General features: G+C 52.6%; 1 protein-coding gene across 14 annotated transcripts in view; it reads left to right on the top strand.

Moving 5' to 3' along the window:
- Positions 1 to 6,563, top strand: part of AOPEP (aminopeptidase O (putative)) — a 355,565-nt gene extending 349,002 nt beyond the window's left edge. For 10 of the 14 annotated variants that reach the window (XM_070375359.1, XM_070375358.1, XM_070375355.1 and 7 more), the window contains 3 exons: positions 220 to 306; positions 2,037 to 2,181; positions 5,421 to 6,563. In XM_070375359.1, coding sequence (XP_070231460.1) covers positions 220 to 306; positions 2,037 to 2,177 — 228 coding nt within the window. In that variant the 3' untranslated portion in view covers positions 2,178 to 2,181; positions 5,421 to 6,563. Of the gene's footprint in view, positions 1 to 219; positions 307 to 501; positions 588 to 2,036; positions 2,182 to 5,420 lie in introns of those variants that run through there. The other 4 variants (XM_070375356.1, XM_070375351.1, XM_070375357.1 and 1 more) reach the window with 2 other exon arrangements.
- The last annotated feature ends 5,639 nt before the right edge of the window (positions 6,564 to 12,202 follow it).

The following is a 12,202-nucleotide window of genomic DNA, read 5'->3' as shown; positions in this document are numbered from 1 at the left end:
GTGAAACATGCACTTTCTTCCCCTAAAGTTGACTGGCAGCCCTCTTAACGAAGAGCGCGGTTCCTTTCTTTGTAAAAGACGTTAAAATGAAATTTTAAAGTCTCAACAGTGTTAACAGAGTAACTTCTTCTAACAGGAAAAGTTCTCCATCATTAAACTTATTAGGCCAAGGAAACCTACCAGTTTGTTGCTTATGGGATTTTTCTCTCTTTTCTTAAGGTTCGCCATCGCTGGTGTGAACTCATTGTTAAGCACAAATACACAAAAGCGTACAGAGACGTGGAGAGGTTCCTTCAGGAGGATCAGGTAAGTTTCATTTTTCAGCAGATGGGGATTCTTTAAATGCTGTCCCTGACTATGCAGTATGCTTAACATGGGGCCCAGTTTGCTGCCTTCTCTACCTAAAAAACAAGTGCTTCAGCACTTTGCAACGATTTTGAAGAGTTGGTAGGAGCACACCTACCCAACTTTTGCACTTTTTTCTTCTCGGTATCTCTTTAGAAGCTCACCTGGGTTGATGGAGCTGTGGCCCACTGCCGTTAACCAAATAAAGCTTGGGCAGACCTCATTACATCTTTGAACCCCAGGTTCGTTAGGTTGGGGATTGTGGCCCCGTGATGCGATGGTGTGTATCTGTGCCTTGTGGGTCTGGGGATGAGACTGGGACAGCCCCGGCTGGCCGGGACAGTCTGGTCTGTGTCTGCACCTGCCATGCCGGGTAGACCCCTGTGCTGAGCTGCTTTCCTCTGAGGACTTTCCTCACTGTTCACCAAGGAGAGCAGTCACCTTGCAAGAGCCCATGAACCTGTGTGAAGGTGTTTCTTTGCCACGTCTGCTGGGCTGCAGTGTGTGGGGTCAGCATCTCCCCCACCCCCCAGCTTGCTGGGCCATGGTGGTGCATGTGCCATGGCTCCTGTCGGCTGTGGCTCGTTCCCTTGGCATGGCCAGTGGGTGCCTCTGAGTGAGCTTTCTGCAGAGCACTGCGGGCTGATAGAATGGAGCCGTGTTTCTGTTGGGGTGGAGAGTTGGGGCAGTGCAAACAAAGGCTCTTTTGAGAGGACGGAGTATAGGGGGCAGCCAGCAAGTAAGGGCTCGTTATTCCCACAAAGAAAAAGACATGACTTTTTACCAGAAGAAATGTCACATTTGCACAGTGAAGCAAGAGGTGTTTGGAAACATGGAGGGACAAAATTTAAGAGCGACTTAAAGTCTGTTCTGAAAACCAAAACTGACTGCACTGTATTTGGAACCATGATCTCTGCCAGATAAGGGTTGCCATCAGCTTTTTCAGAAAGAGATTTTTTGAGCTCCTCACCACCAGGTTTTCATTTCTGCACTGTCGTTGGAAGTCCTTGCTCCAGCAGAACATAGTCATAGCATAACTAAGCTTAGAACAAGAGAGAAGGCGGATCCAAAGGGATCTTTTTGGTCTTTCAGAACATAACTGACTGTTTTTAAAACTGTAGGGAAAAACGCAGATGTGATTTTCACCACATTGTTTTCGAGACAGAAGAGCCAGTGTGTGCCCATGGAAGGAGAGCAGGCGGGCTGGGCTTGAGCGGCAGTCCTCTTCCAGGGCGGCCTGAGGCTCTCCCCACCTGTGTGACAGGAGGTCTTCATTTCCCAGCTGTGCTAGGAGGGAGGCAGGTCCATGTCTGAGTCACACACACACACACACACACACACACAGCACTCAGGTCTCCTCGCAACTGCAGGGGTTCCCATAGGGTCAGTTGTCGTGGGAGCCTCCCTGTCCCTGTTCCCGTCACTGGAGAAATGTTCCCTCTGTCCTCAGTTCAGCCACCAGGGTTGATGGAATTGATAGCTGAGAATTCCTTGGTGAGTTTCAATAAGGAGAAGGGGATCGGAAACTGCGGTTTCCTGAAGCACCGCTGTTCAGCTGTCTGCCTTTTCTAGGGCCTTTGTAACTTCCAGCCTAGCACGTCTGTGTGAAGCAAACACAGACTGTGCACTCGAGCGCATGGGGACACGTGATTCCTTTTCCTTATGCTCTCTGGCCTCTGTGCCTCCCACAGGCCATGGGCATCTACCTCTACGGGGAGCTGATGCTGAGTGAGGATCCACGGCAGCAGCATCTCGCCCGCAGGTGCTTTGAGCTGAGCAGGGAGCAGATGGACAAATCCTCAGCCGAGGTGGTGGCTGAGATGTTATTTTAAAGAGGTGATTCTCTCTCTCTCTCTCTCTCTCTCCTTTTTCCATTCTTCGGCTCTAGCCGAGATTCCTCCTAGGAGCCAAGTAAGTCAGTAAGCCAAATGGTGAGCTGAGAGCCCTGGCGGCTTCAGTCCTGGGCTCCCGCCCTGAGGGGTATGTGGTGCCTTGTCTGGCAGAGCGGCCACGAAAGCCCATGCCGTCCGCCCTCGCAGAACAGCCCCTTCCCCAGCACTGTTTTGACCGCTTCAGGTTTTATTATTTGGGCAAACAGGAGTCACAGGAGAACATCTTGAGTAGGTTAGAAGGTGAACTGGAGAGCATGGCCTCCCCACCCTGCCCCCCAGTCTTCAGGGTGAAGGCTAATGTGGGGGTGTGTTGCCGGGCTACCCCGCATCCTGAGCTGTGAGGAGGTGTGTGGGAACTTGAGGTCCCTCGGGTTGTCCCCACCTGGCAGGAGAGGCTGGCAGGCCCTCCTGCCCTCCGCCGGGTGCCTCTCCACGCGGCGTGTCCGCAGCAGGCTACCTCGTGTTGCAGCAGAGTCAGAGTGGGAGTCCTAAATGGTTTAAGCTGCTTCCTCTGTTAATTGTGCTTGAAATTGACCTGTTAGATGTACATTCTAGTAGTTTTTAATGGAATTTATGCATTCTAAATGTAATTTAGCAATGATTCATAGGTTTTATGTAAAACTGTGAAATTAAAAGTATTTTTTTTCTTTACCATTATCCTTTCTCTGACTCTCCGGGTTTCTTCAAGATTTTACATCATAACAGGGCGTGTCTGATTTTGTGTCTTCTTTTTTTTAACTTCAGATTTCATTCTTCATGTTGTATAGATTGTCTATAATTTTAATGGATATTTAATATATTACGTTGATATTGTTGGACATTTAATTTGTTTCTAATGTTTTCCTCTTACAAAAAACCATTTCTGTCTAATATGTTTAACTGCCGTATTTATCTGAGAGAACTCTTACTGCTGAAGAGGTTCTTCCAGGAGAGTTGAAGAGCTGTGTTGGCAGGAAGGGAGGTAGGGGGAACAGTTGCCCCGACTATGCGTCTCGTGGCGAAGCGGCTGTGTGCGGGCTTCCCCCGCGCTCCTGTCGGGCAGCTTCCAAGCCCATTCAGAGACAGCCCAGCCTAAAAAGCAGGGCAGTCACACAGTTGCGCGTTGCCAGCCTCAGACAGTGATCAGTGCCAGTCATGTTTCTCTTCAGGTTTGCCACTTCACAGAGAGTTTGTGTTGCTTGAAGTGTGTGAAACTGCAGCGGTGCAGGCTGTGCCTTTGATGTTCCCTGTGCTCCAAGTGGTGGAAAACCACCGCGGGCAGCGCAGCTACGGTGATTCCTCATTGTGCTTTTCTGCCCCGAGCAGGCAGAGGAGTAGTCTGGTCAGGAGCCCCCCACCCCACACTCCTGGATGAACGCAGGGGCCACTCACATGCCCTCTGCCCCCTCCCTGGCTCCTCGGTGAAGGACCGTGACGGGGCTACCCCCTGAGCTGTGCCCTCCAGCAGTTGGGAATCCATCCCACCCCTTGAGGACCCCCCACAGACATCCCCAACACTCAGAACCTGTGCCCCAGGGGGTGATGGGCTGGGAGACTGAGCGTGGCGGCCCCGACCAGCTGGTTGGTGCCTTTTTCATTTCATCTCCCAAAGCTGCGCTGGCATTTGCGTGGTCATCTGTGAGTCCTTTGATTTTTAAAAATTATACCCCTAAGATGCCGAGTAAGTGAACACCAAGCAGAAGGAAAACCCCCTTGGTAGCGTGGCAGGCCTGGAGGTGGTGTCGTCGCCTTGTGTCTGAGGAAGCTGGTGCGTGCAATGTGGGCGGCACCACCGCCCCCGAGTGCTCTGGCTGCTTGGGTTCCTGGCATGCTGATTTGTGACTTAAGATTAAAATCACATTGCCAGGGATTACCACGCAACCACGACCCTGACTGCTGCTCCAGAAGCCGTAGTTGCGCTCTCTGCAGTTCGGGGAACAGACGCATCTCGTAGCTCCTCTCTGCAAGCAGAAGAATCCGACACTCGGAAGATGCTCGCCGGCCCTTTCCTTATGCCCAGCGACGACCTCTCTGACGAGGTGCAGAGCTTAGCTGATTGGTGAACAGTGACTGGTTTCCGCTTTGTTCACAGTGGCTAAGTTCTGCACCTGAAGAGAAGGTGAGATGGGGCCAGTTAAGGTGGAGCTGCTGGGGCAGAGGCCGCTGCTGAGCGGTCAGCTCGGGGCCAAGCAGGATTCTGGAGGATAAGGGCCCGCCTGGCCCCAAGGATGCACTTTGTCCTGTTATGAATGCAAACATTCCCAAAGTCTACAGAAATATAAATCCACTAAGTAAACATCTGTCTGAAAGTTCAAATGTATTGAAAGCTGCAGAATTATTAATTTTAAAAATCTAAAACCAAACGAATCATAGAAATTAAGTAAGACTGTGTCAGCAGCAGATGACGTGTGAGTAGAGCCGGGTACTTTCAAAGGAGACGTCCTCTTGTGATTTCCGAGCGCGGTGAACTCTCTCTTGTATTTGCAGTCCAGTCTGTGTCTTCTGCAGCGCCAGTGGAACGAGGCCGAGCGAGCTCCCAGCCGAGGCGCCGCTTCTCCGGGCTGTCAGTTGGACCCGCCCTCCGGTGCCTACTGAGCTGATATCAGTTCTCATTTTACACACTGGCTCAGTTCAGCAGGAACAGGAGTCGAGCCCTAGAGCAAAGCCTTCCTGTTTGTAAGTGCCCAGAGGCCTGGGAGCTGGGACTGCAGCTGCGTGAAGACCGGCCCGAGTGCCCGCAGCAGAGCTGACCGGCAGCGGTGGTGGCCCCTCTGTATGTGTCCTGTGTGTGGGTGTCGGTAGAGTCAGAGTTCTGTTGACACAAGAGAAATGAGCTTCCACCCAAAAAGGCAGAATGCTGTTAGCGCCATGCGTGTGACGTGGGCAGCGCCCACCTCTGTCATGGTGTACTATGGCCAGAAAGCAGGCGGAATGACTGCGGGTCTGAAACAGGCCGCCTCTCTAGTATCTGTCCTGTGAATGAAGCCCAAGTTACAGCCACCGGCTTTCACAGCCGTGTGAGAGCGAAGCAAATGACACACGGTGCAGCTGTAAAGCCCATTCTCAGGGCTGTGAGATGCGCCCTGGTCTCTCCCTGTTCTCCGCTCATGGTCCTCTCTCCAAAGCTGAGAGCAAAGGTTACTTGTTTACAAGAATTCCTCCGTTGTGACCTGGCAGTAAACTTTATTGCTGTTTCCTTTGCAGGAAAGATCACAGCGAGAATCTTTGTCATGCATCTGCTCGTAGCCCCGGTGGGCCCAGGCTTGCACGGACCCTGGACATCAAAGGAAGAGCCATGGGGCTGCTGAAGCCGGCAGTGGCCGCCCACGCCTTGTGGGGTGACCTCCCCAAAGGGCCTCACCGCAGAGCTGGTGTCAAGAGGCGCACCCTCAGCAGCAGTCTCCATGGGGCCGTGTGACGCCTTCGTGCCCATCCTGGATGAACCATCTCAAGATCCTGAATGTTAATTGAGTCTCCCCTTTGAGTTCAAGTCAGTTCTTCCATCCAAACATGGAAGGTCCCTGAGGCACATGGGAAAACCCCCTGCACCTCCTCCACCCGTCCCTCAGCATGTGGATCTGCATTTCTGCACTCCCGGAAAGCCAGAGCTTGTCTGCCAGGCCCAAGGAGCTGCTGCTCCCCACCTCCACAGAATTACATTGATTGATCTGTCCATTATTTAGATTTTCCAGAGTTTTAGTAACTTTTGGTAGAAGTGCAGGATAAGATTCTTTAAGATTTGTTGATAATGTAATGGATTCATGGGTTTTTTTTTCCTTTCTGTTTACTTCTGAATTTAATACTTAAAAAAAGAGAGAGAAAAGGGTGTAGTGTCCACATTCTTGTCTCCTTTTCTTACCTCCATGGTTCCTCTAGTGTTCACAGTGGTGCTGATACTCTGGGGGAGGGGGGCGCGTGCCTCCTGCGCGTGATAAAGGCATGTTGGGCACCGTGGGAACCTGTGGCGACGGTGCTCCTCTTTCCCACAAACGTTTGAAGTTAAGAATAGAAGCTAAGCTTCCCGGGATTGCCCAGAGGGAAGGGTGGCCTTAAAACACCTCAGAAGCCACCCTGGTTGGTGCAGCACGTTCGGCTCAGCTGAGCGGGCGTGGACCCGCCTGCCTGCACCAGTGGCGCCTCGGGCCAGCCTGGGGGCGATGGGCAGCTCAGCACAGCTCTTCATTAGAAGCTCCTGACCTCAGAATTATGCACCAGTGACTTACGGTTTTAGAAAGTCTCCCGGGGTTTGCTGCTTCGCTCTTACGTGTGCTTTGCATGTGTTGCTTCTGTGTGCTTTGTTTACCGTGTTGATATAATAAAAATCTGATTTTTGAATAAGTGTCAAAATGCTGTTCTTTGTGAATTAAATGACTCTCCCCCTGGTTGGTGTGTGTTGGCCCTCTGAGAGGCGAAGCAGCAAGCCCGGGGCACAGCCGGGGTCTGGCTGCAGTCGACCCATCAGCCTGGTGGTTTGGTCTCGTTTTGCCACATTGTTGTCTTCTTTAGAAACCCCTGAGGCTCAGCTGAGCTGCCGCATGGGTGGTTTTGCACCGGCCCACAGGTGCCCTTGCCCTGGTCCACTGCCCTGGCCCGGGTCTGAGCACAGGTGTGGCCAGCAGGAGGGGCCCTCAGACCCGTGCCGAGCGACAGCCTTGCCGGCCATGCCTGTGGGTCGTTTGCCTTTGCACCTATGGGCACGGGCCTTTGGCGGTGGGGGCCCTCCAGCCGCACTGGTGTTCCCGTCTTCTGAGCTCCTGGGGTGGTTGTCCCAAGTTCCCCCCACACCTCCCGAGAGGCCAGAGCCTGGCTGGGACTGCTGGGCTCCAGGGTGGCCACCACTCAGGAAACAGGTTGTGGAACTAACACTGCATTCTTACATGGTTCATGTTGTGAAAATAGTTCCCTGTGGTAACGGGCAGGTCCTAGGACCGAGGCTGCTTTATCAGCAGGACCCGAGCCCCTTGGGAGGGATGCCTCTGTCGAGGTGTGAGTATTCACAGAGGACCCAGGAGCCCCAGGCACAAAAGGTGGTGGTCTCGGGGAGACAAGGGTATGGGAGCCTACTGCCCTTCCCGAATCCTCCTGTGGGCCAGGCCTGCACAGTGGGATTCCCCAAGATCTCATAGTGACAGGTGGGATTTGAATGTGCATCCACCTGGCTTCACCCTGAAGCCGAAGCTCCAATACTTTGGTCCCCTGATGCGAAAAGCCAACTCATTAGAAAGACCCTGATGCAGGGAAGATAGAAGGCAGGAGGAGAAGGGGACGACAGAGGATGAAATGGTTGGATAGCATTGTTGACTCAATGGACTTGAGTTCAAGCAAACTGGGAGATAGTGAAAGACGGAAGGCTGGTGTGCTGCAGTCCATGGGGTTGTGAAGAGTCGGACACGACTGAGCGACTACACCACCACCACCACCCCCTGGCTCGGGGCTCTCCCCACAGTTCGTCTCAGGATGTAGATTGTCCCTTTGGTGATAAATCTTAAGGGACACCCAGTTTTCTCATTCAGTCAAGAGAAGACGTTTCAGTCAAACTTGCCTTAGGAAGCAAGTTTGCTGTCGGGATGGGCCTGCGTGGGGCCAGGTGAGCACTAAACTGGAATCTGCTACAGTTATGTTCCCGTGGGCAAGTCCCCAGGACTCTCCTGCCTGGGAGTCGCTCTTACTTAGCGGCAGTTTCTGATCTTTGCTACCCCAGAACGGTATGTTTCCAGCATCCATGTTTCCAATCACGTTCCCAGGGTGAGCAGACAGAATGGAATGAGCTCTTCCCTGCAGCTGAGATGAGGAAATGAGCCACTAGGAACCTGCATGGTCACCAGTCCAGGTGACACCTCCAACCAGAGGGGGACACCCAGCAGGAGGCTTCGTCAATGCCCTGGTCTGGGGAAGCAAGGGAACCCTAGGCCCTTCTGCAGGTGGTGTAGGTCGGCTGTGGACTTCTCAGCAGTGGAGTCTGGACTGGACTGCTCGCCCCGTTAACGTTGCCCTCGGTCCAGAACCATGCTGAGGTGACAGCTGGTTCAAGAGCTGGTTAAACCAGTGAGGAGAGGTGGTCTTGTTCTCTGAGCAAGTTAAGTGGTTCATTGCCAAGTGACTATCCTGAAATGGAGGTGCTCCCCCGACCCAGCACAGGATCCAAGCCCTTGCCTCAGCTTCCCACATGCTGACCTGATCTTCGGGGCCCCACATGAGGGACTGCACCCTGGCCCAGACCTGGCTGTCACCCCCTGGCTGGCCTGGAGAGCCCCTTGCCTTCCCTGGCCACCCACTTGGCCTCTTCACCACCACTTGGCCTCTCCACCACCACTGCGCCTGGACACAGGACTGGGGGCTCCAGTGGGACCCATGCAGAACCCAGAGGTGGGAGGGGAGACAGGGAAGAAGTCAAGAGAAGAGGTTCAGGTCTCCCTTTTGGGCTCTATTTTAGTATTAAAGAGTTTCAAAGCACTTATTTTGATTGGAATTCCACATCAAAACATGGCAATAATAGTCTCCATCCCAAACGAAGTATAGAAATGTTACATTAGGCAGAACCTGGTGCCCCAAGGGCAGTGACCAGAAATAGCAAACCTTGTCCCTAACCATAACGCATCACTTTCTGTGGAGAGAAGACTTCTAAAAGGTTTCTGCAACTGGCCTGACCCCACAGGCACTCGGCAGAGCCCTGGGCAGTGCCGTCGAGGCAGCGAGGCTGCTCCGCAGGGCGGTCTGCTCGCACCGGATTGCCCCGGCTACAGCCGGCTTCAACAAGGGCAGCGGTAACCCCCTGGACAGCTGGAAGGCAGAAGCTGAGTGGCTCCTCACAAAGAGCTGTTTTTGTTAGAGCCTTATGCTCCAGGCCAGCCACCTCATTCTATAGATGTAGCCAGCTGGGTGGGAGGATGAGGCGTGTGAGAAGGGATCTGCCCAGAACTTCAGCGAGGCCAACCCGCCCTGCAAGGAGCATGGTGTCCCAGCAGCTCCTCCCAAACAGAACCCTGGGTGTCCCAAGCCTGCGCCTTCCCTCGGGTGGAAAGCTCACCACACCCCATTCCCAAGAAGTTGAGGGTTGCGGGGAGGAATGCTTCCTCTGGCACTTTGCCAGCAGGTAACACGTGTTAGCTGGTACCTTGCAGCAGCATCCTCTCCCCAGGGCACCTTGGACTGGACCACCTTGGGGTGCAGAGAGAGGTGAAGGTGGGGGGCCCTCTGTGCAGGGCCCAGCCGTGGCAAAGATACCATACAAGGTGCCAGGACAGTGCTGAGCCCAAGCCTGACCACCTGGAGCCTCCTCGGCCCAAGATGAGGAGACGCCTGGGGGTTTAAAGGGCTGCCTGGACCTCCCAGGGCAGTGCCCAGAGGCCAAGCTCAATGAGGCGAGCACTCAAGCCCCTAGGCCACTATCCTGGGGACAATGACCTCGCCCTCCCTGGCTGGGCCCTGGGAGTTTACAAGGTGGAAGGGAGGAAAAGCTGGCTGGGGCTATTCATGGGTGAGGTTTTATAGATCTTTTCCCACTCTTTGGTGCTGTCTGGGAGATTGATCGGCTAATGAGGTATTTCTGTTCCAGTCCAATGACTGGAGGGTGTGAAAAAAAGAGGGAGGAGGCTATCAGCTAAGCCTAGGGGCGGAAGGAAGTTACCATAAAACTACAGATGTTCCCAGTGGTTCCCAGGACTAGTGTTCTGCCTGGATGATGGGTGGGCATCCAGGCACCCTGGCATTGGAGCATCAGAGCAGAACAGACCTGACCCTGGCGGAAGGATCAGCCAAAAAGCCTGCTTGTGGGGGTTGGGCCTGAGAAAGGCGGCTGGTACCGGAACCCCATGCTTGTCTGTCTGTCTGCGTGTGCGTGTTTGGGAATACGAGTCAGAGTGCAAAAATGCAGATAAAGGCCTCTCAGACTGCACGTTTTCCTCCTCTCCAGACCGCTCCCATAAAACTAATCTGGTCCCTTCAAAGTGTCATTTGAGATAAAATAAGTTTCAGGGGTTTGATTTCTCAGCCCCAAGGACTGAATTGGGCGAACTGCTCCAGGGACTGTCCTCAGCCTCTAGTAGCACTGCCTAGCCCCCCGGCCTTTTCTGGGCAGCTGATGGGGTGGCCAGGGCTCCCTCGTGGGATGCCCACCTTGGAGGACAAAGCTCCGCCCTGCAGGGGAGCCTCGCACCACTTTCCAAACAGCTCCTCTGTGGCTTTGTCTGGGAAGCAGAAGGGATCGGGTCCACACCGTGGTTTCTGTTTTCTTAAGCCTTTTTTGTACTCCTTCTGCCTGTAACTTCCTCCAGCCCGAGCCTTTGGCAATGCTTCCACCACTGCAGGCCCAGCACAGGTGTTCTTGCCTGTGGGGTTGGGTGGGAGGTGCTGAAACCGCCTGCCCGACCACACTGCTTGGAGTCTCAAGTTCAGAAAGTTCGTTTCCACGATAATAGGCCACCCTTGTCACATGAGGTCTGGCAGGACAAACCTTGGGAGTGGAAATATTTTTCTTAAGACCGGCGAGGACACTCTTGGTTAGATTGGAAAGGCAGGAGTGATACCTCAGGTTTTCATGTTCTCACTGCAAGATTTACGTCTCCTGGGACTTAGACATCAGTTCCGCCTAAGGAGGGAGGCTCAAGAAAATGTGAATTATGGGGATAAATCAGCAATTTAGATAGGAGCCAATTTTAGTGTTGGCCCATGGGATGGTACAGGCACAAGGGTGTATTTATGTTGAGTTATAAAGCAAAGACATAAAGGAAAGGAACTGTAGTTTGATGATTTTTAGCTGCTTTACTAAATGTGATTATGTCAAGGAAGAGAGAACTGCAGAAATTGTGGCTTCATCGCAGCTGGGGGCTGAGGAGGCATTTTGTAGAGCACAAGAGTGGTTATTAGTGATCACAGAAGCTGGGCAGATGGACAGATTGACATCAAGGAAGTTGAAGTCACAGCCCACAAACTGCCCCAACTGGGGGGACCAAGGCCCCGGCCCTCAGGCCACCTTCCCTCTAGGTCAGGGTACCTCTTTCTAGAAAACTCTTTATTTGTAAATAAGCTGTGAAGATGACACCGAGCTGGTGGGTGAGCAGGGGCGCCAGAGCAGGAGTCTCCTCTCTGAGTTACAAGTGGGCGTGGAGGCCCGCTTCCCTTTGCCGCATCATTTAACAGTGAGCTTCTCTCAGAACGAACGTTCCTTTACATATTGATGATTGTAAATTCTTTTTGCATACATCAGATGTGCAAATATAAACAGTATGTAAACAAAGAGCGAGTGCCATTCCACCTCTTGACCAGCTCCTCCTCCAAGGCCACCACTGTGAGCAGAGTGATGGCCGAGCCGGAGCAGGCACTCCCGCAGCGCACGTGCAGACCCCCGGCGTATGCATGTGTGGAGAAGAGTGTACACGGATCTTTGCACGGCTGCGACATCTGAATATCATATGGCTGAGTCGTCTCCTTAGGTCCGTTTATTCAGATCCCAGCCCTGCTCGATGTCACCTGTGTAGTCGTTTGGACTTTGGTTTCCTTATCTATAAGCCATGGACAATATTGTTAGGTGGTCGTGAGAATTACATGAATTAATTTACGTAAAGCCCTGATAACAGGGCCCGGCATCAACTGTAAAGTCATGTGCTACGCTTTGATGGTTGTTTTTATTTAACCAGCCCTCTACCAAGGAAGCTGTGAGTTGTTTCCAGTGCCCTAGGCATTCCGCATATACACAGGCAGCCGTGCATCTGTGGGATAATTTCTGGACTTGCTCACGGTGGGTCCACGCAACCTGAAGTGGGGGGAGGCAGCTCTGAAGAACTGGCTTTTTTGTTACTAGATAAAAGGATATATAATTTAAAAATTTTTATTTAATGTTTTACTGCAATAACATATATGTGAAATTTATCATTTTAGCCATTTTCAAATGTACATTTCAGTGGCATTAGAGATGTTCATGTCATTGTGTGCCCATCACCATCCATCCACCTCCAGAACTTTTTTATCACCCCAAAGTGAGACTCACC

The sequence above is a fragment of the Bos mutus genome, chromosome 8 (assembly GCF_027580195.1).
Source record: "Bos mutus isolate GX-2022 chromosome 8, NWIPB_WYAK_1.1, whole genome shotgun sequence".
Classification (NCBI taxonomy): Eukaryota; Metazoa; Chordata; class Mammalia; order Artiodactyla; family Bovidae; genus Bos; species Bos mutus.
The sequence above is the reverse complement of the archived record's forward strand: the minus strand, read 5'-3'. Positions and strand labels throughout refer to the sequence as shown.